Below are 23853 nucleotides of genomic sequence, written 5' to 3'. Positions count from 1 at the left end.
GCTGATGATTGATTCAGAAGTGACAGTCAGTACCGTACATAAGCCCAGGTTCTGCAGCATAGGTTAAGAAGTTGCCTTTCAGTGATGTTTGATTACAAATCTCGCCAAAAAGAACAATATTATTAAATGAAATTGTGTGAGCATCAAATGCTCAGTGACAGCTTGCCATGCATCTTACCATAATGCTACGAGTGATGACAATTTTTCGCTGAGCAATCTGATTAGTTCTGCTTCACAATCTGTTCGTAAAATATAATGCCGCTCCATGTATAATAAAACAAGTTACTTTGTGGCTTTGAACAGTTTCGTAGCGATAGCTACATTACAGTAACATTTCAAGCCTTCAGCGTGGCGATGGCAGCGCTACCACCCTGTGGCAGTGCTGCCACTCTGTGGCGGCGCCGCCACACTGTCACGTGGTGCGGAGCAGCCTCCTGCAGCGCGGCGCCTTGGCTGATCACGTGGTTCGTCACGTGGTTGGTCACCTGATCAAGTTCCACTCAGCCAGCTGTAGCTGTTGCGTCACTCCTGGTTTAACGAAAGCTAAACCGCCGCCAATTTTTTCTACAGCCACGTATGGAAAATTGGATGCTGGTGCAAAAGTATGAAAATGACAGAAAAGAAGTCACCATACATGGCCAGCCCATTTATGGCATGCATTCATAAATCGCATTGCTTGACATTGTAGATTCTGCTGAAATGGATGTATACTGCGTATACTCCAGCACGTGTATCGAGAGAGCCTTTGGTGCCACTCCTGATATTTTCCCAAGGAAATGTGGAACAAGGTGTAAACAAAAACTTGGAAAAAAAAACTGTTGGCAAAAATTAACAGGATATGAATTGCCACAGACAACAAATGAAAGAAGCCGCTGGAGCTCATTCTAGTCCGTGTATACTTCATGTGGGAAGGAAAGTACTAACTACGGGGTGCAAATACTGAAATTTTCGAATGCGAATCGAATACGAATATGGAAAAAAAATGGCTTTGAATATCGAATCGAATATTCATCGAATATCAGTTCAGTAAGAAAAGAATATTGCCTTTTTTTCTTTTTTTCTTTCAAAATAGTGCCTGGTCTTTGTAACTGAAAAGAAAACTATACTGACTCAATATTGTATATAAAAACATGATGGGCACAGAAATGTATGCTACTTGATTAGACAGCATAGCAGTATGCAACCTGTAATGTGGCCATGCAAAATGAAATTCATGAAATGATATGACTAGGAGCTAAAAATAACATGATGGCTAGTAAAGCATTATTCATTCGGATTTCAAAGAAATGAAAAACTGTAAAAAATAACCTTTGTATCTATACACGCCAGACCATATTTCACATGTGATTTCTCTCGTTTGAGTATGCCCTTAATGCCTCGCTTAAAAATACATAACATTTTGAAAAGAACATTTGTGTAGTTCTTTCAATTTAAAGACTTACCTATAGGAGTTGCTACAGTTCTGTCATATTCTTCTATAGGGAGTCTGCTGGCATCTGCTAAGGGCTGTAGCTTTGCTGAAATCCGCTAGATGACTTGCTTCAAGGTGATTCAATATACCTTCATCCCAAAAGGTCAAGCGCTGTAGCCATATTTCGTTTACACCACTTTTCCGTTTGGTGTAATGACACTGGCAAATTACACCTGTGCCTAAACAAACACCCCGTCATCAGAAATGTGCTGTAGAAGTGTTCATCGATCACTGTTACCGTCAGCGCATTTGCAACAGCATGCACTGCAGGGGCCTTTCGGATGCAAAGCTGGCTTCTCAGTAATTTTAAGTTGCTTTCTTCCCACAGGATGGAGCAGACACGCTTGAGTATTGTGTGAAGCGCCTCAAGCACATAGTAGAAATGGTTCTGCAACACTATGGCAAGGCAAGTGTGTTATAAATGTGTGCTTTAGATAGCATGCTTTACTGAGCTCTGTGCAATACTGAAATTGTTTATTTGCCATCTTGTGGAAAAAAACCTGTCCGTGGTTAGCTTGAGAGGTCTGTGATCCCTGCATTGTCCTGCAAGCCAGTAAATAGGGTCGAGTGACGTTTGTTCTTATGCTTTGCGCTTCAAAGGAGCTACAAGCTGTGAAACTTTTATTACTAGGTTACTAGACAAAACTTTAAGCATGTTTTTTTTAACATTTATTCCATAGATTTCACATAATCCTTTAATTCTTGTCCCTTTTTCCCTCTCTTGCCCCTCTTAATCTACATACTGGCAGAACACCTGTTTACACCTGATCCAACATTACCAACACTCTCACAGAACATACTCACCACCTCACGGAAATCTCTGTCGAGAGGAAGCAGGCTCTTGGCACCAAATTCATACCAACGCTTTCACCCATCTTGTGCTTAGGCACACATTTTACCCCCCACCCCCATTTTGGTGCCATACATACAACCCTCTACCATTTTACCTGGAACTGCCCCAATCCTCCCTCAGTCCTTGTAACCTTTGCTCATAATAAAAGTTTTTGCAGCAACAGCTGTGAAGCGCCCGTTCCTGGGTTTCACGTCGTAGTAGTAGGGAGCCGAAGGACTCTGCGGTCATTAATTTTTGAAGTTAGGGAAAAAAAACCCAAAATTGCATTTTCTCCTTTTTTCTCATTTTCACATGCAGTGCTCTGAGAAGTGGCATGAGCCAACTAAGACTAGCTGCCAATTAAAAAAAAAAAATGCATTCAGCGAGCGAGCTGCTGCTACATTTTATTCTGGCTTATTTTAGCATATGCATGTTGCATTTCCATTCCTACCTAGTGCTGTTTAATGTGATTGTATACGTAGTAGTAGGCTTTCATGCACTGATATGCCTACTGTGGCGAGCACTGAGCATCAGAGGTCATTTTTGCTTGACCTCTACTTTTGTTTGCTTATTTTCTGTCAATGACAGTGGTACTCTTTGATGCTTATTTATACACAGATAGGACCATAGGGAACATTCTCCCCAGCATTAAAGATGGTTTTATGGGGTTTGATATCCCAATGCAACTCAGGCTATGAGGGATACCATAGTGGAGCACTCCAGTAATTTCAACCACCTAGGGTTCTTTAAAGGGGCCCCGAAACACATTTTCAGTGCATTGTTTTGCCTGTTGGTTGCATAGAATGAGTTATAGTGATGCTGTTAGCATCGGTCGTACCGCGTATACTGTGGTTTTTAATATTTTAATCAGCTCGCAAAAACAAATTCGTGGCGCTGACGGTGTCACCATACAGTGGCGGTTTTTAATAGCGGATATGACATCACTTTGTGCGAGCTTGATGATTGGACAAAGAGTAAATATACTGCAAATTGGGTTAATAACTAGATACGTTTTGTCAAGTTTTTGTGTTTTATATTACATTAACAAAACCAGCTTCTTTGCCCTAGATAAAAGCACTGTAAATCAAGTAAAACAAAAACACGCCACCAGAGGCACTGGCTACTTTTTGCTCGAAGGACTTTGCGCCTCTCTGTAAACATCCTACGACCTAGCACTAAACACTTATGGCTACTCTCTATGTATCTGAGAGCGGCTTTGCGGAATCGATCCGATCGAGCCATTGCACTCCATAAGCGTTCGTTCTGGTCCCAAGGAAGGATGCGTTCGTTTCACATTTAGCAGACAGTGTGCATCGTCAGTTTGTGGAGAATCACCGGGTGGTGGCGCCAGATGGCGCCACGTTCCCGTCAACAGCGTGCGCTCCTCGCTCGCCGTGGCCAACCAGCGCGCTAGGAGCGACTATAAAGCGACGGGCGATAGTTGGCGGTAAGCAGTAGCGGTACGCGCTATGCTAAATGTGTCTGATATCTTGCGCAGGCTGTCACACCGTCGCAGTATCTCGCGCTCGAGTTCGGCTCCATAAGTAAGGGAACGTCACTGATCAGTGTTCCCTTCTCCGCTGTCGACGTGACGGTGAAGCATCGCTGGGTCAGCTGGGCGTTCACATGGTTGTTGTAACCATGCAAACGGCGCTGCCAGCCTTGGCATGAAGGAGTTACAGAGAACAGGCAACCATGGAGTGCAAACTTCCGCCACGTGCTAAGATGGGCTGTTTTGATTGGTCGCCCTGGGTGTTGTCATTGGGAGAGTGAAATGGGAATGGGAAGCTGCGTGAAAATCGAGTTGAGGGCAGCATTTTATTTGCTTGTATTTTGAAATTTCTTCATTGAATAACTCCCATTCCTATGCATCGATTCTCGTAATTCTTTTTGAGTCAGCATCTGTGTGACATAAAGAATCCATCTGAAGCGTAACCGGCATCCGTGCAAGCGGTGTTTCGCAGCCCCTTTAATGTGCACTGACATCGCACAGTACACGGGCCTAGCTGGGATGAAACCCACGTCTTTCAGATCAGGATTAAAGGTGGGACAGCTTAAATGGCAGGATAGTCAGTCTGAGCTTCAGCACTAAGTTGAATTTTTTAGAGACCACTTTAGTTGAAATTTGGCCTCTCTGTGTTGTAAGAGGTCAAGGAATAGTTTAAATGTTTTGCGCGACTACTGGAATTTCCTGTCCACAGTGTGGAGGCTATACACGTTTAAAATTTCAAATTTCACCTTTTGCAGAATTTCTATAGGTGTTGACTATACAATACATTTTTTAATATCACCAGTTATGCATGAAATTCCAAATTCGATATCCTATCATGAAATATTTTTATACTTGTGCCGTGCTTTCGTTGCCATTGCATGGCAAACTGGTTTTACACGTGCTTGCTGGCACTAGGTGCTATCTTGATTTCGAAGAACTTGAACCTACGCAGAAGTGTGCAGGCGGGTGATGGACTCCTGTAAAATAATTCCTTCTCGAGTTATTGTCAATGGGTTCACGCAGATATATGTACCTGGCGAGAACAGTAACGGTGAATATGCTGAAAAAGTGACAAATGTTCTTTTGACGTAGAAAAAAAAGACCTTTCTTGATCCAAGAACTTGGATCACACTAACCTCTGTCTACATGCATTTTTATGCTCGGATTGCACACCTTGCCCCTGCACACCACAGGTGCGGATTGTCTAGTAAAAGAAATTTTTTCCACTAAAAATTGAGCTCTGCAGCATAGTATACACCAGGTGCAGACTATATATCTGAAATTGCTGTATTTCATGTGACAGCATTCTTTGCATTAATCCACACAGCATCAGCATACAGTAAGCATATCAAACAGGGCTCACTCAGGTGATTTGTGCAGTAGAGCCCCATTACTTTTTTCGTACGACTGCGAAAACAAAACATACCATCTGGTAAGCATAGTAGCCGAGAGCAACACGAGAAAAAAATTTTACACCGTTGTCCAATGTATTTTTCAAAATGCCCAACATGCTTCTTTGAAGTTTGAGTTTTTGCAACTCTCGCAATTGTTGTTCATGCATGCAACGTCCTAAGTGCCCTGCGATGGCTTTCCTTCTGCCTGAGCGGCTGTCAGTAGAAGGGAGGCAGCAGCAAGGAGACTTTAGCAGTATACCATGCAGGATCCCTGCTACAATTACAACGTAACAATAGAGTTTGTACTGCATGTGTTTCTATGCGAGCTAGAATGGGGCTGGCTCACTAAAACAGAGCGTCCAGAAACATATGAAGAAAAATCTCGGCAGCTAGTGGGTTACGTTCTGTTCATGGTCATTAATGGTAATGCTGAAGGTTAGGTGCTCATTCTCGTAATATTGTCGGCAGTCATTAGGACCCCTTTTTATTTAACAGCCTCTGTCATTTCCTCAAGGGTGAGACGTTTCTTCTTTTTTTTCATGTTTGCATGTTTTTTGGAAGATTGGAATGAAATGTTCGACATGTTACAGGAAGTGATTGAGCAGCAGGTGGTACTGTCCCACTTAGCAGACATGGTGATGCAAGTCTATGCCATGGCATGTGTTCTTGCCCGTGCATCCCGATCTTACTGCATCGGCCTCCCAAATGCTGAGAAAGAGGTAGGTCTTTCTTTTTTTTTTCACATGGTGCTCTTTCAACTTCTACAGCCCAGTTGCCAGAAAGTAGAGGGCAAGGAAGGAGGGTTTAAGATAATCGCAGATGTGGCTGTATGGTAGAACGGTTATTATGTTTTGGCCATCCTTGCGGCCAATTACACTATTTTATCCAAGTCCGAGCACAGTGCAATCTCATGTCATCATGTCATGCTCCTACAGGCTGCTGCCATTCATGACTCAATAATGTTATGAATATTACCTGTAATACTATACCATACCTCAGAAGTAGGGAAAGTCATAGTAACTCACTGCTGGGGTTAATGCGAAGGTAGACTAGTACTACCCCTCGACTTCCTCATGAAGTATGTCCAGCCGCTGACTTACAAGCAAGACGAGGTGAGCTGCCGCTTAGTGTGAAATCATGAACATTGATAACTGCATGTGATAGAGAGAGGTAATAAAGGTATGCAATACTGAAAGGCAAAATAAAAATTTACTGGTATGGTGCCTGCAGGGCGCTCTCAAAACAAAGGCTGAAAGCTTTATGTACGGAAGGTCGTGCGTTTTATAACCTTTGCAGCGCATAACTGATGGATAGGACAGCAGTGGTTTGTACCCAAATAGCATGAATATATTGGGAGGGGAAAACACTGCACTTAAGAAAAAGGTGATAGCGTTGAAAATGTTTCAAGCAGCTCTGGTTCATTCCTCTGTTGACTGACAAGACAAATAATCCAAGTAACTTGTAACACTTCCATGGTGCTGATTACCATTTAATTGATCTTTGTAATCGCACATGCACACACACCCATGGGACCATGCCTATTTGCTGGCTTTGCAGTCACTGAAAAAGTGTCAAGGGGCTCAATTTTTGCGTCTCCAGGTGTCGCCGCGCATATCCTCTGTCTGTTTTTCTCTGGCCAGCACCAGAAGGTGCCAAAAACAGTGGACCGTTCAGTGCTTTGCTGCTGTCTGTCTGTTGCACTGAACTGAGGTGCTACTTCCTTTGGCCTTATTTTCTGCTGTCTCTGCGAGTAGCTTTCCTCGTGTTCTTCTGCATACTTACTGTAGTGAAGTCTTCCGTGCATTGTTTTGCAGGTGGACATTGCCCTTTGCTTTTGCTATGATGCTAAGAAGAAAGTGAAATACTGTGAAGATGAAATTCTAGACGGTGAGTTATGCAGCATAAGCTACGTTCCCATTAATGACAGGTTTCGGAAGGAGCTCTCTTTCTGTGCCCTTTCTTTTTTTTGCTTTGTCTACTTTGTTATGCTTCGCGACAACTCACTGGGCGCAAGACTTGTGCACAAAAACTAGCTTTGCAGGGATTGTAGAGCATGCTGCATGATCAGTACCAAACTCGATATTTATTCAATACGTAAGCACAATACTTGTTCCTTGAAGAATTGCAAATTGGATCACATCGAAAAGGGTCATAAATGTGAGCTGACATGCACATGGAAGAGTTATCACAACTAAACAAGGCAGTTCACGCTGTACTTAGCGACTATTGCTTGCAAACTTCGCACACTGATGTTCTGCAGATGCTATTTCATAATTTTTCCTTACGAACAAAAACAAGTTCGTATGCACCATCAACTAATTGTTTAGCTGTACTGCACTGTTACTCCAGCCATGAACTTTTATTTTTGTATGTGTGTTGCGCATTCCTTTATTTTCTTAGCTTTCCTGTGCCATCACCTGTTATGAAACATCTTACCATAGAATTCGAATTCTACTACAGAAATGTTTGTAGAAAAAGTATTTTCAGGCTTCATAGGTTTCGTTATGAATGCATTGAACCATTCTTTTTTGGACAAAAGAAAACTGTCAGCAAGCAAGCATTTTTGCAGGTGATAAAAGTGTCTTGTAAAAATTACCCAAAAATGCGATTCACAAGCTTGACTTTCCACATCTGCGAAGAGACTTGTCATCATGCCCTTTTCACTCTTCTATTTTTTTGTACCATCTCTCTTTGGCAGCAAGCAGCCTTGTTTCAACAGCATTCAAGCCAGTGTAAACAATGATGTACAGCATCATGGCATGCACATCACTGTGCCTAGATGGCATATTTGCTCGTGAACTGTTAAGTGCGATAGCTGTTATAGCGGGCGTTCCCCGCATTTAGCCATTATGTATCTGTAAGTTGGTTTGTTTGTCTGAAGTCTGTTCTATGGCAGGCAGCCCACCGTGGTAGGTGGCAGTTCAATTAATGATTGGTTGCAAGAGGTTGCTCAGGAAGAGCAACCAGGGTCTCACGAGCCCCACTGATGGCAGCACCTGCCATTTCAAGGCAGTGGCGCATCACTTAACCTCTGCACTACTGTGCCAGGAGTGGTATGAGGACTCCCAGCAATCTATGAATGTAAAATAGAGAATGACCAATTCTGCATATATGGGCATTCACCCATTGCCCCTATTCAAACAACTTCCATCCGTGAACAATGGATCCGAACACCGGAACGGAACTGAAAACCGAAGTGCTAGCACACCTAATTCACATTTTGGCTAAACTATGTAAACTGACCGCTAATTTTTTTCTTTAGCTACTGACTTGCCGCGCATCTTTACACTGCACAACTGTTAATTTGCTGCGGGCCTTCTTTCAGAGTTGGAGAACATGACGCACTTCAGAAAGCGCCTAATAGCTGACAAGGTGTTTGAAGAGAAGGCCTACTTCCCAGTACACCCACTCGTGAGAAATTGATGCAGCGTGTCTAGGAATTGAGGTTGTATAGTCTAGCCATTCTCATTGCTAAAAAGCCATCATGTTGTTTCTGACAATTTTAGGAAAAAGACAGGACTGTTTATATCACATGCAGGAGAAATAAATGTCATTACTAAATTATATGTCGACGTTGTCAATGTACTGTTGAGCATACACATGATTGCAATAGCTTCTTTGCTGTGTAAAGTCCATATATCATGTTTACTTGCATCACAAATGTACCCCTTACATAAGCCATTAAAATAAGAAAATTGTTTTGTACAGGAAAAATTTTACCCTCATGTACAAAATGTGCCTCCAAAAGTGATGATCTTTTTCTTTTCTCAGGGAAAGTGCATTTATTAAGGCAATTTACAATGTGGAATTAGCGACTAGAGCTTGTCAGACTGTCACTTCATGACCTTTTATGTGTCGCGGTTTTTTGCATTGAAGACCTCAGTTTTTGTACAGCAAGGCATCCAGCAGCACAATGCTGCAGACTGGAAGATCTCTCATAATTACCTTAATCACATAACTAGTAGCTTCCAAATTCCCCTTAGTACTTACTAACATTCACAGCCAGCTGTCTTGCCACTGTTATTGCATCTATGTTTTTCATTAGGGGGGGGCGGACATGGGTATTTTTATTTTTTTTGGCGTGCTTATTGGATGATTAAATTCGTTTTCACTCGTATTTGAGTGAGTAGTTTTGACAAAATTCTTATGTGCTTCGCTGCTATACCAAATTTTCAGAAAGCCTGACATGGCAACAAAACAAGGCAGCAGCCTAAAGTCACTCGTAACTTACAGCCAAAGAAATTGTTCATGCAGTGACCTCCAAATATTTTTATCAACCTGATTTTTTTCTACACAGAACACTACATCCATGCTTGCATAATTTACTTCTTATTGTCTTGTCAAAGTAGTTTCAGAGCAAAAAAAAAAATGCAGAAATTTTTTGGGGACCAATTGAAAAGGCCTTGTAAATTCCGTATCTGCTGTTTTGACATTAGTTGTTACGAGAATTTCACGATTTGAAAAGTGCGTCCCCTTTAACAAAATTAAAAGTTCGTCAGTTAGTGCACCAATGCAAACTTCTGAATAGCATCACAAGATATCGTATTACATGTGCTGAAACAATAATTTGCCCAGAAATGCCATTTTAATATCAACGCCATGGCATACCTCTGAAGTGATGCCAGTGCTTATAGCACGCTACCACAAATGTATGACCTAAACATGCAACAAATGTGCAAATTGAAGTGAACATGTTACAGCTACATTGACATTACCATGCTTCTGTTTGCACTACACGTGTAATTACAGCTGTCACATGGCCCCTGCCACAGTATTTCATCTAGGTGTGGTGCCCATTGCAGTGTAGCAATGGAAAAACTGCAGTGCCTATAGGGAGAAAAGTGAAAAAGCTGAAGCCCACATGCAATGCATGTAATGCAAGATGCAGTGAACTGCTAAGAGCTGCAACCGATTAATCTAGTGTCACAATTCCATTAGCCGTTCTAGGTGTGGTTGATGGCGTAGGCATCCAGTCAAGCGTTCCCTCGGGTAGGCTAGCCAAAGTCCAAGAATGCATCCAGTAAAATCTTGTTTCAGATGCCTTCCCAAGCAGTGTTTTCATTCACAGGAATAATGCTGTAAGTGTCCCTTTTTTCTGTAAATTTAATGCTGCAGCAGCACACCCATGTGCTGTGCTGCGCAATGTCAGTGCACGTTAAAAGATCCCCAGGTGGTCAAAATTGTTCCGGAGCCTTGCACCATGGCACCTCTTTTTCTTTCACTCCCTCCTTTATCCCTTCCCTTATGGCGTGGTCTTGGTGTCCACCGAGTTTGGGTGAAGTTACTGCATCATTTTCTTTCCTGAAAACGAAATTTCATCTTGTTGCACTTTTTCAGTGCTTGTCTAAATGCCATTGCTTAGCAAACATCACTTCCTACCGATTTTTTTTTTTCTATGCAGTATTCCTAAGCTATCAAAAGTAGTTTTTTTTTTTGTCTGCCTGAGCATTACATGATTAGTACGTAATCAAAAATTATCAATACTGGTATGGTGTTTGCAGAAGGAAATGCCATCTGAATTTTAAAAATAAGTTAAATAATGGAACTGTCAGACAAAAGCAAGCGGAAATTGACTTTTTAAAGGTGGGTTGCGATCTGTAAAGTTGCTCTAGGTTGAGCAAAAGGGCAGGACGTCATATGGTCTGCACGTCCACGATGAAACTGCCATTGCGGTAGCCAGTACAAGACCCTTGTGTATGGTTTCAAGTGCCCTCACATGCAGTGGGTGACCATGGTGAACAGAGCTACGCTAGCCAGTGAGGTGGAGCCTCCCAGTCTGCAGAGGCAGGAAGGTAGCACAGCACTACCTCAAAACTGACAACTGCGCTGCTTAATCCAACAGTACACTCCCAGCAAACCCCTGGCTTTCATACTTTTTCTCCTTTGACTGAGTGAACTTAAGGGGGGACGCTGGTCTTAGACCTACTTTCCTTATTTTTAGTCGTCCTAATGAAACTTTATCACCTTGTTGTTTTATATACTGCTTTCAAATATGAAATTGCATTTTTGATTAATTTGTTGGTTCCTGAGATAGTCATTTATTAGTACTACGATACAAAAAAAATGGCTCAATAAAAAATAATTTTTAACCCATGGCTAGTATGGTGAGTAGAGTGCAATAGTCAAAGCAGTTTTTTTCATTTTACCCTCAATAGTAATTTTACAGCACTTAGAATAGCAGCATTCAGTGTGAATATCATGCATTGATAAAATTTGCAAAATTATAAATTCCTGAGGTGTGATTGAACAATTAGCCTTCGATTATTGCATACATTGTGCCTTCAGCTTCCCTTAGCAAACAATATGACATGTCTATCTGTTCTAGATGTTGAGATATTGACGTACTGACAGCCAGGTGTCCAAAATTTTCATCGCGTTAAATCGCCTGCTCCTGCATAAATTGAGCCCACACAGTGATCTAAATTTAATATGGTCAAAATACCATTTCCTGCAGGAGAAAACTGGTAGAGTTGAAGAATAATGGCTATAGGCTCCAAAGATGTCATTTTTTAAAAAATTGATTTTTGGGTCATTTTTTGGTCCCAAAGACCAGTGTCCCCCCTTAACAGAATCATTTGAGCAAGTGCGGTTATCTGAAGATGATGACCGTTTCAGTTAAACCGAATTGAAAAACTTGAATTCAGCGCACTTTTATCAGTAACTGATAAGTCCGACTCCCAATTATAGGTCACGGTCTCTAAGGCAAACAAGTCGGGCCTGGCACAATACAGATTCAAGAATAACATATTGTGCAAGGACTGGGCACCAAATGAATGTCTTGTCTGCATAACCATGCATATATGTAGTGTGGACCTGCAGTGGGATGTGCCTTAGTGTGCAGCTTGTTTCATAGCAAAACTTTCATCATTGTCTAAAATCATTGCTAAGAGCGAGAGCCTTCGGAGACTGACTGTACCTAGCTAACAACTCGCTCTAGGTTTTAAAATGTGATTGGATTTGGGCTTCCACAAACCACACAAATCAGACAGTGCCACGGAGCAATAGAAGTGTATTAGAAACTCGCAGATAGATGCTGCCAACTTCTAAAACTTCGCCTGCGGTCGCACAGTTGTGAACCGAGGGGAGTGGAAGTTCCTGCTGATCCTTGATGGCATCGGGAACTTGAGCTTGCTGTCCTGGATAAATGATAAAACAAAATGAGCTCCGCGCTCTTGTGTGCTATTCCTCAGCTTCTGCATTTTGTACACTGCCAGTGACCCCAGTGCAGCCACTCAAAATATTGTCCTTTTAAGAACACCAAACAGCAGAATGAGAGTATGAAAATGTCAGTACCCAGTAAGTTCTTTTAAGCCCTATCAACACATAACTCCAAACTGTCATTGGCATACTGTTATGGTGCATAAGTCTTGGTCACAGGTGTGATCAAGCCCAATTGAAATAACTCTATTTACAGCAAATACTTGCTTAGCATAAATGAAGGTGGTGTGACTCGTGATACACAACAAAGCTACGGCACCGAAGCCTGGCACAATACAGATTCAAGAGTAGGCTCAGAACAAACGTGTATGCGGGACTGACACAGAGAACAACACTGAGGTGGCACAAACTAGTGTCCTAGGATGCACAGCACAGCCATGGTCTTCCACTTTTCACATAGAGAACGTGAAAAGGATGCAGATTACGAAAACACAAGTGCTGGACGGAAAAAGTCGGCCATGTGCGCACATTACCAACTTCAGAATGCATCAAATTATGGCCACGCAACAGGCGTGTTCGTTATAAATGGGCTTGACTGGACTTCATATGGCAACTGCTGCCTCCAACCACACACAAACCATTCAGCACAGCCTAGCATGAAGAATGACCATGCATTTGAAAGCTTTTGGAATCATAGACTATGTCAGCTACTTGGTTCAATGCGATGCTCACATTACTGGTGAACGTGCATGCGACAAGAGCTTTCTTCCTTTAGCGCCCATTCCTGACCGACCAGGACTGAGGGAAGGTCCAAGCTGGCAAACGGTACATGGCGCAATGCACATAGTTTTACGCAGACACAAGTTCTCTACTTCAACTGCACAATGTGCACATATCTCGGGCACGTATAGCAACTCCACAGAAACAGGAAAGCCCAACACATAGTGGACAGTATATTACCCAACAAAGCATTAACAGCAGCACCCCAGCCACTTATCTACTCAACGATAAGTATGCTAACGTGAACACCTCATATTCTGTACAAAAAATGATTTCCACACCAAATATCCATGGCTTTGAAATTAAGGTCACGTCCCTTCTTGTCAGTCACATGTAAGCTACCACTAAACAACCCAAAGTAGCTGTTACAGATATCGCACACACAAAAACTTATCCACACCCATTCCAGACTGTTTGTTCTCTACATCACAAGCCACATTTTTAGCTTTTTGGTCTACCAAGAGCAACCATCCAAAAAACCAGCAACACACATGCATATACCCTTAAAGCACTAGCTGACCTGACTGAACAAAAAACATTTCTGCATTAACAATGCTTACGTGGAACTGCTTTATGTGTGGCCTGCGGCACTTGGCAGCCGGGATCTCTTCAACGCGGATGATTTGAATTGAAGACGCCCGCGCGCTGTGTCGAGCACCCATGTCGCGATCTGTAAGCAAAATTATGGCAAGCACTGTGTGAAAATTCTATTCAAAGGATCATAAGCATCAGCATTTGTTATAACTTCGGCAACACAATAAATGCTTGTTAACTCGAACTGCAGGGGGAAGCCAACAGATTAATGAAAATGTGCAAAAAAAAAGTGCAGTACACCTACATCGGGCAGCAGTTTGATGGCGAGATAAGACTATTTTATTAATTCCGATCACCTCCCGATTTCTTTCCCTAAAGGCAACAGGCAACACCTGTTCTAAACACCGAACAGTGCATTCCACTTTCCACAGTGAACAGCCACACCAGAATACTTATGCCGCCTGTTAGCATGGTCCGGAGATTGGAATATCAAGCAGTGTGCAACCGTCCCACGACTGCTGCTTCTTGACCAGAACGGTCGCGCAACCTCTGTGACTGACAAATTCACACGTGCGAGTAACAGAGGTTGCATGACTGTTTAGGTCAAAAGGCAGAAGTCAAAGAGACCGCCACACTTTGCTCAATTCTCCAGCGCGCTTTTTGGATTGAGAGCACTTTTTGGCAATATCCCATTTCAATAATGGCCCAGCGTTCAGTTGAAGAGTTTTGGCATGGTACAATTATTGCAGACTGATGGCATTTCTAAATCACTACATCGTAGTACACCATGTAGGCTTAACTTGCAACCAATCACAGGGAATGTGACACATAGGGCACTGGAAAACCACACACAGCAGAATCGGCAAAAGCTCCAATTCGTTCATTACACGCACATTCAAATTCGGGGCCCCAGTGATACTGCGATGTGCCTAATTCGCTCCATGTCTACACTGGCCACGTTATCTATCGCTCAATAACAAAAGCTAGCACAGCAAGTTACCGAGCCTTCGATATCTACAATAAGCAACGGTCGAGTACAGATCTCTAGTCGCCACCATGCCACCGCTAATACAGCTGCTATCTACACGTCACCGCTATGCCCACACATAGCGTTGGCGCGCGCTCTCCCCACAAACTGTTGCTCGTCAGCGCTCAGCAACGAAAATATTCTGGCATATGAGTTGTGCCGATACACTGAAATCGCCATATTTGCGCATGAGAATTATGCCACCAACCAAATGATGTTTGCATCACAAACAAAATCTTTGATCGTTCGACACATGCTAGGCCTAATAAGCTGGCCAATACTTCACCTGACTGAAGGTGGCTCGCGAATTCGTCATAAAAAAGCAGCACACCATGGAAGTCCGCGCTGCTAGGTTTTTTTTTTTTCGAGTCCATTTACTGCAAACTTTGAACTTGGGAACAAATGCCGCGTGACTGTCACATTCATTACAAGTGGGCTTCGAAAGACCTTAACAATTAGAAACCGTAGTGACATCTATGTGTCACCATAGCTGAAAAATGTTGAGATCCAGCGCACACCACCACCCAAGCGAAAGCAGCGAGTCTGAAGCAGTTTTGCACAAATTTCCTCATTTTTGTCAGTATGGTGCAGTTTATCAAGTTTGGCACAGTTTGGCACTTTCGGCATAAGGGTGGCATCACTGCATTGCCTTTGTGAGCTCACGGTTCAGTGCAGTGTTCACATTGCTGGTGAACGTGCACGCGATGAGAGCTCATTTCTTTTAGCGCTCATTTCTGGCCAACCAGGACTGATGGAAGGTCCCAGGCTGGAAAACGGTACATGGCGCAGTACTCATGTTTTAATTCAGGTGAGGAAATGTGACACTGTATATGGGTCGCAACAGCTAAAAAGGCTCTGATGACATATATTAGAATGGGCAAGAAAAAGAAACATAAGTGCCCAGCCCGTGCTGCTGGTTGGCACAACAGGCTCTGGTGACAGTGAGCCACGTCCGTTCAGTGTGAAACACCAGTTAGACAAGCCTTGCTAAGCAAAATGCTTTGCTCTCCATCACTGTTTATGCATGCTCACATAGACAGAATGCAAATGCAGTAACACCTTGGTAATTCAAACTCTGCTAATTCGAAGAATTTGTGGTCTCGTGATTACTAATGCAAACTTGACCAGATAATTTGAAGTGGCGGCCTGCACGAGCCCTGTGAATTTGAAGATGTGGAGTACTATCCAACGTCAATTTCACTACAAACCGGTGAAGTAACGACCCCTCAGAACTGCAAGATGGCGCCATAGAGCAATGCCAATTCTTGATATGAGAAGCGTCCCACCCCCAGCCCCCAGCACAAAAAGCAATCTTTGGTACAGCTCGCAGACTGTAGGAGTGCGCATCGGCAGAGGAGAAGACGTGCTTTGCTGCAACGCAGCCATGGATGCGTTTCTAAGTAACCGACTCTCACTTCAAGGCACAGATAGACTGGAGGCAGTGGTATAGGCGCTCATCACTCCTCTCCAGTCAGGAGAGGTATCTCAGTAATACCTGTGCCACACGGGCAAATTTAATGCCATTAAATGCTTACTGCCTCAAGTTTCAATGGAATTCGTGCAGTGAGTTCCTACTGAGTTCGCCACCTACTTAGTTCACAACTCATTTGTCCAAGCAATGCGTACTCTTTTGCCCCATTCCACACGCAGAAAAGCATGCAACTTTGTTAATAACAACTGCCTGTCCAGCAGCAAACGGTTAATTCCTAGTTTTCAGTCAGATGAGGCATCTACTGCATTTTTGATGCGAAGGGCTCCATTTTTACCAGCACTACCGACAGGTACTCTCGACTTGCATGCCGAATTGAGTTTATTTTCGACTTGTCAAGCAAGAACAGCTGTATTTTATGCAAAATAATTTTTTATTCCATTTGAACATTCCTGATCATTAGCACTGTTTATGTTCAGACAAAACTGACTGCCTTGCAAGCGTTATCGTTATTATGACTTTTGTATAATGACATTAAATGTGAACGTGTAGCACCAACTCCGCATTTACTACCATTTCTTGTGCACGTATGACACGGGTATAAGAACGTATCTGGTCTCCTTACAATGTATGATATAGCAAGTGTTATTCAAAGCATTGTAACCAAGAATAAAGTTTATTGCTATTACTACTACATTATTACCGCTTCCTTAGTTAATGTCAGATAGGCCATACAGCCAAAGTAGAAGCCTGGGCGAGTTGGTAGATACTCATTCTAAAACAACGCAAACAAGACAAAGACGAAGAAGACAAAGGACAGCACTCATGTTGTATGTTTCCTCCGTCCTTGTCTTGTTTGCGCTGTTTTAAAATGAGGCCATACAGGTCAACTAATTATGCTGATGGATTAAAACAAAATTTGCTTGCGACGTCTTTCTTTTCATAGCTGTGTTGTGGGAAAAAAGGGTATCTTGGACGACCCGTACTGATATTCTAAATTATTTGATTTGATTAGTAAAAAATTTTTATACTCGTACTTGCTTTGCACCCAAAAGTTGCATACCTCTAAAGAGACTTTCCTGGTAATGTTTCACAAAACATTTCATGTATAAAATGAAACTGGCAATATTGCCAGGCAGTATTCAAAACACAGCATTTTCTTTGCAGTCAATTTTCAATATCGGAACTTGCTTCTCACCCAAAATTTTGCTATTCGCACAGCTCTGGTAAATACGCATGGGTATGCAATGCAAGTAATGAATTTTTCAGGAAAACTATTTCCTGGGGTTGCACAACGGCATCGGTTCACTGCAATTTGCAGGTTTGAAATTCTTCGCGCGGTTCATGATTTTGGCAGCTATTCATGTGGGCGGCACACAGCTGGCCGCTGCAATTTAGTGGCAACACAAATGCTAGCAGACGGCTAGACCATTCGTTTAAGAAGCAGCCAGTGCCAAGCAGCACTTGAACTCCCGCTGTATGCTCATGTAACTTAGCAGAACTCGCACAGCAAGTGCAAATCGAATAGACCTAAATATGGCAGGAGCCCCCACCAAAGAAGGGAAAAGCAAATTTTGAAGACACGGGTTTCAAATCCTCCTCCGTCTGGAGAGAAGACCAGATGCGTTGCTTCTGCACGAGCAAGTTGTAGAGGACTACTGTGGAGTTCGCTGACCATTCCGCGAACTCGTTGGTCTTGTGTTCGCAAGGAAGGCCGCTCCAGTGGGGTCAGAAGGCGCCAACAAAGGGGCCCGTCCCGTCCATGCCTCCCCTTCGTGCGGCGGACGTCCTTGTTTACCCGCGCCGCCTCGGGCATAATCCGCCTTGAAAAAGCCTAACCAGATACAGCTGTCGACATGTGTGCGTCGTCAAGGGGTGACGAGACTTCGGCGATGCGGGAGAGATACAGCTGGGTGGGGACCGAGTGCTGGGTGACCAGGAAACGGATTATTCCCTTAACGACCGTGTTCTCTCTGTTGCTGTCAACAACCTGAGTCATCGCCTCGTCGGCACATGTTTCTAGCATCTGTGGTGCCGTGGGTGGCGTGGGGAACGGAAGTCGCATTTGTGTTGTTTGTGTGGTTATTTGAAACCTCCTTCCCAAATGTTTTAATCAGAACTTTTTCCCCAATCTCTGATCAGTGGGCGGACCTTATTTTCCTTTCCCTAACCACCGATTGGCGAGATGGGTCGTTTGTTATCTTATTGGTTGCTGTCCCCGCTAAGGGCGGAGACAGAGGGTTTAAAACCAAGCGCTCTGGGTTGAGCGGGGGCTGAATTCGTCTCATCCACGATTTAGTCATGTAAATAGTTTTCTCCTTGCTTTGTTTCTTCTTGTTTTTTTACCTATGTTGTAAATAAATAGTTAACCTTCTCCTTTCCTTGAGTAATGTGAACGTTTGCAAGTAGAACCACCGGGTCATCAAGAAACCCCGATTTCATCATCAAGTAGTTTCCTCTCATCGCCACCGGAAGGGGAAACTCAACTACTACTCACAGCACTGGGTGACAGCAGCCGACACGGTCATGTCTCTGTACTCCCGGTACATGTTGTGTGTGCCACTGCGCGAGTTGTAGCGCAGCCACACGCCGAAGTTCTTAACCTTGGTTGGAGTCTTGTCATAGATCTGACCAAGAAAGTGACAGAGACAAACTTAAAAACCGCTCAAGAATCAAAACACAGCTGCTGTGAAAGGCACCAACCGTAATAAGCTAAAGTTATCTGTAGGTTTTTTTTTAACACTTCAATACCCACGATGCTCAATATGCACAACAACCTAAGCAAGTAGGCATTTTTGCACTTCATCTTTTAGAAGCTATGACAGAAGCACTAACCGCACGAGGCGATAATTGTTTGGCTGGCAGCCGCCAAACCACCCTCGCTCAGGTTCTGGGTTTGCGGGTACGTAACTTCCAATCTAGCTGTTTTGTTTAAGTCTTTTTCTAGCACTGTTTCAGTAAAGCAGCTGCTCACATCATTTCATCTGAGGCGTATATTGAAATAGTTCAGTGGAAGCTTGCTAACAATAATAAAACAAGAAAAGCTGTTGCTTGCAATATACACCAATGGCAAAGTCGAGTGCTACAGATCAACTTGCAAGACAATGAAATACACCATGTTGGACCACAGATGAATTTTTACCCACGTTTAACTACACTGACAGGTATGAGAACTAATGTACTGAGAGCACACGAAAAAAGTATTTTCTTGATTTATGGACTAAGCACTAATCCTATCAAAAAGATCAAATGCATGCTCGGATACATGCTCTTGCCGACTACCAGACTCGCACAGATAAAGCAGAAAACAAAAAAACGGCTAATTATGGTTTAACGTTCTGAGGAACACCGTAGTAGAGGGCTCCTGGTTAATTTAGGCCATCCGGGGTTTTTAATGTCCGACGACATCGTACAGGTGCTGGGATTGAATGAAACTCCTCCAGATCAGTAGCCAAGTGCCCTAAGCACTGAGCAACTAGAGCAGGTGATAGGACAGAAGTGGTAAATCACACTAGATATCTTGCAAGAAAAAAAAAAGGGGGGGCGGGGTGCGGGGTCCCATGAAGCGTTACATGTGCCTGTCTGTTATTACAATTTAACATCACACCTCAGTAAAAATTTGCTTGGCATCAGCTCCAGAGACAAGAGAGTTCAACTGTCTCGAATATCATCTTTCTGCTTCCTTCATGAAAAACGGCACCATTTTTGGACTGCAGAGATGCACATTCACACAAGAAAAATAATGAGGAAAGAAAAAAAGTGCCCCGAAACAAACTGGCCAGGCAAATGATCGCGCCCTGTTTTGGTGTATGGGGGTTTAACGTTCCAAAGCGACTCGGGCTATGAGAGACGCCGTAGTGAAGGGCTCCGGAAATTTCGACCATCTGGGGTTTTTTGACGTGCACTGACATCGCACAGCACACAAACCTCTAGAATTTCGCCTCCATCGAAATTCGACTGCAGTCTTTCGGGCCAACAGCCGAGGGGCTTAACCACTCAGCCACCACGGCGGCTTGATCGCACCTTGATTTAAAAAAGGCTTTCATACAGTGATGCTGGCGTTTGATAAAGGCACACAGGCCAGCTCCAAACGAGACTTTTGTGGTCAGAAGGCCTTCAAAGCAGCACGCAACCTGCATCAACAATAATGCTTCCAGGGAGAGCAGGTTCAATGACCACCTTTGTATATGCTACGGTCTCTACAACTGCAAGATTAAGGGGACAGGCTCGCTACCAGGCTTGCTATAAAAGAAACCCGTGGTTTTCCAGTACTGCAAGATGTGCGCAAAGAGTTCAGTGCATAAGCCGCGGAATGATAATTGCGGGAATGCATGCGACCTTTGCTGTGTTGTTCTAGCGTCACTTCTGACCAATCAAGGCATTTGCTGGCCTAGACTGGGTTTAGATGGCGCACAGTGGAATAGGTATAATGATTTCAGAAGCTCACCCGGCGCAGGGACACTATTTCAGAGTTGGTCTTCTTCATCTTCTTTAGCTTGCGGGTGAAGTACCAATACCGAGACTTGGCAACTACTTTGTCAGGTGCAAAGATCATCATCTTGTACAACGGGGGGAACTTATTCTTATCGGAGGGCAGGTGCCGCCCGATGATCTCATACTGCTTGAGCTGCAAAAAACAATAGAGAAACGATTTAAATAAAATATAAGCAAGCTAACGTAAACAGTAACTGCTAGTAGACAGTACCTGCTTCTGATCCTTCCATATGTAAGCACACAAGAGGCAAGAAAACAGCGGGTTAAACACGAGATAGCATTAATCTCAGAACCATTGGTGGGAGAATTTTAGCCGAGCGATCTTTCCGGCTACCGGCAAAACAGACAGTGCCTTAGAACTAACCTTGCACAGGTGGTATCACCTTTGTGCTAGCGGGTTGCCTGTGTGCCTGTTCTAAACAAACCATGCTCAGCTGTCAAGACATTGTGGCGTTACTTGAACGATGCTTGAAAAAGTTCATGTGCCGTTGCATTAGCACTGAGCCGCACAACTTTAACTTGTTGCAGACACCCTTGAGCTTCTTTCTATTATTGCGTTCCGAGACAGTGCCCAGCCGTTTGCACTAGGAAGAACAAGCAAGCACTGCTCTAAACCGGCATGAATCCGGTTACCACTGCCCTTCCAGCCGTGCACACGAGCCCTTTTCCACCGATCACATAAACACAGCACTGTTCCATATTGGTGTTTTTTAGTAATAAACAAAACGCGTGGCATCGACGCACGCTCGGAAACAAATCAGTGTATTCAGTGTATTTAGGCTTAACGTATCGCACGGCAACACGTGGGCACATCACGCAAGTTTGGCTCAAAGACTTTTTTACGGCGTAACTTTTTCAAAATGTTTCAATTCACTGAACTTTACACTACACACAGCAACTACGATTCGCTCCAAAGTTGAATAATTATCCGAAAACTTGCGAAAAATCGAACACTTACCAAGCCGCTCGCCTTCATTTTGCTCGCAGTGAGCGCAAAAAGGCCCTTACAAAATAAAAAGAAAATGGCTTTGATTACCTCCGCAGAAATATAATTTACAATTATGTAAACTGTTAAAAGCAACTAAAAATAATTTTTCATTTAATTTTAGCAATTGAAAAATACGTAAAATAGTTTTTCATTTAGTGTCAGTAATATTTCTATTTGCTGCGGTATTGAGGAACTTGTCAACGGGACATGGCGTTTTATTATTGAGGTGGCGACTGATCATGGAATTTAATTCAGCGACAGTTGTGAACCTGGCTGTTGACAGCTAGTTTTAAATAAGGATATTTTTGACAGAAATTGTGGCACAGCTGACTTTTTAATACTGCACTGGGGGATTTTTAGTGCAGTTTCTGCGTCTCTATATGGTATCGGAGGGGTATCGCATGTGCCTCGTCGGCAGTGTTGAAGATGCCGGAGCCGTTTGCTGACTTCGTAGTGAAAACATGACCGTAAGTATTCACCGTCATTAAAACAAGGCCTTCCACATGGTGACTTTTATTTTTATGGCTTTGTTTAAAGCTTATTGGCATGTGCGCTCTCGTGCACTTTGTCCGTGCCCCTTGCACGTGGGCTCAGCCTGGAATTCGGATGCGTGCGGCATGCCATGCCTTCGGGCAATGTTTCATCACGCCCTCGCGGGTCGACAGCTCTGCCGTTGATCGCGTGTCCGATCGCTGACACGGCGCAATGTGGAGAAGATTTCCAGTTATTTTTAACAGGGAAAATTATTTGGCCTCGGTGTGCTCATTTTATTTCGCTAACCAATCAAACGTCTCACCATTGCGGAGTTCATTCATACGAACAGCACTTGTATCGCGCGTAGCAGTCGTCACGAAAAGCATTCGCGACGCTTTCTTAGATGAGCGCTATGATCTTTCCAATGTGCCAGCGGTGACCGTTGTACGGTGTTATCAGCAGATCACTGTTTTATCTCGTAGCGATGCTCAGCATGCTAGCCACAGCAGCACTCCTTTGGGAAAGCTCGTTGAGAGTGCCTCAGCTGGGCACATCTGTCCCACACCCGTGCGTAAGGAGTCATTGTAATTACACCGTTGTGGCCCGTTTCTGACAGATTTGAATAAGCGGCTTATATCCCGTGCCCCTTTACAAGGTAGTGGAAAATGCCACAAGTACAGCGCAAGTAGTGTGTTCAAATCACATATGAAAGAACAGAAAGCCACGTCCACCGCAATGAGCCTATACAAATGGATGAACTGTTCGGCTGTAGTCGCAAGATAGGTCACTCGTTCTGGAAATGTTCTTCAGAACGCAAACAAGAAATGAAGTAATGACGAGTTTCTACAACTTGACCTTTTGGCAAAACATGGGTTGACGAATTTAGCCAAGGGCAGAAGCACTGCATACTAGTACCGTCATGCACATGCAATGGATGACGGAAACACTGCATACAAGCGCATGCAGTGTTCTTGGAGTGCACGATCGCAAAGTAAAGCATGAAGATCCATCTTTGCATCACATGTATGATATATATAAAAAAAGAATTCATGGCATTTGAAGCAAGTGTTTGCGTGAGCATTCGCTACATACCTCGTGCAAAATAAGATGAACAGGCTGATCTTGCCATGCTCACATATACATATACATACTGTTTTTGGGGACTATAGGGCTGACAGTTCCTGCCGAGGCCTATTGAACCATCGTTTATAGATTATCGTTGTATTGAACGACCAGGCCTGCATGGTTGGCAGGATGCTTTGAGGCTGTATGTAACGATCTCGTGTGGCTGCTAGGAGCGCTTCAATTATGTGTTCATCCCTTATTTGTTGTTTGTGCTTGAGAGAGCTGGTGACGGGCTGATGGCTGTGCGTTCATGTTGTTCAAGCGTTTTGTGTGTAAATTTAAAACTCTTTGAACATGTCAAAAGCGCTATGCGCTTTCAAGAACACAATGTCTTGTCGTTTAAAAAAAAAAGAATAAACTGCCTTACAACCCGCATGAGTTCCTTAGTCTCAGTAAGTCTGCTGGCGCTTCCTCACTGTCACACACCTCTGCAATGTCTCAGTCAGTGTTTTGGTCTGCTCAAAACTTTTTCACCACTTACAACATGCTCAAGCAAGTATACATGTTGCGGAACTGAGCTGTCGCCATGCAGTGAAGCCAGTGATACTACTGCTGGTGCCATTTGAAATTGAGAAATAGTCCTATTATTAACCAAATTGAAAGTTAAATCTTTTATATTGGGAAGGTCACATATTGTGTCTGCAAGGTTAAATGC

At 43.4% G+C, this 23853-nt stretch overlaps 3 protein-coding genes across 3 annotated transcripts in view; 2 read left to right on the top strand and 1 right to left on the bottom strand.

Moving 5' to 3' along the window:
- LOC144098607 (complex I assembly factor ACAD9, mitochondrial-like) overlaps positions 1–8753 on the top strand; it is a 41986-nt gene extending 33233 nt beyond the window's left edge. The window contains exons 15-18 of the mRNA XM_077631386.1: positions 1800–1877; positions 5780–5908; positions 7004–7076; positions 8515–8753. Coding sequence (XP_077487512.1) covers positions 1800–1877; positions 5780–5908; positions 7004–7076; positions 8515–8612 — 378 coding nt within the window. The 3' untranslated portion in view covers positions 8613–8753. The remainder of the gene's footprint in view (positions 1–1799; positions 1878–5779; positions 5909–7003; positions 7077–8514) is intronic.
- A 3428-nt stretch (positions 8754–12181) lies between these two features.
- On the bottom strand, positions 12182–21700 carry RpL18A (ribosomal protein L18A). Its single transcript, XM_077631385.1, has 5 exons — positions 21570–21700; positions 20565–20744; positions 18615–18744; positions 13688–13797; positions 12182–12325 (listed from the first exon to the last, which is right to left on the bottom strand). Exons 1-5 carry the CDS (start codon positions 21585–21587, stop codon positions 12233–12235), a joined length of 531 nt encoding a protein of 176 aa, XP_077487511.1. The 5' UTR covers positions 21588–21700; the 3' UTR covers positions 12182–12232.
- An 85-nt stretch (positions 21701–21785) lies between these two features.
- The window catches only part of LOC144098604 (exportin-T-like), a 37561-nt gene continuing 35493 nt past the window's right edge, over positions 21786–23853 (top strand). Inside the window, 1 exon segment of the mRNA XM_077631384.1 lies at positions 21786–22066. The gene's annotated coding sequence lies outside the window, so the exon portion shown is untranslated.

This window comes from Amblyomma americanum, chromosome 7, assembly GCF_052857255.1.
Source record: "Amblyomma americanum isolate KBUSLIRL-KWMA chromosome 7, ASM5285725v1, whole genome shotgun sequence".
Taxonomy (NCBI): domain Eukaryota; kingdom Metazoa; phylum Arthropoda; class Arachnida; order Ixodida; family Ixodidae; genus Amblyomma; species Amblyomma americanum.
This window is presented reverse-complemented; position numbering and strand designations above follow the sequence as displayed.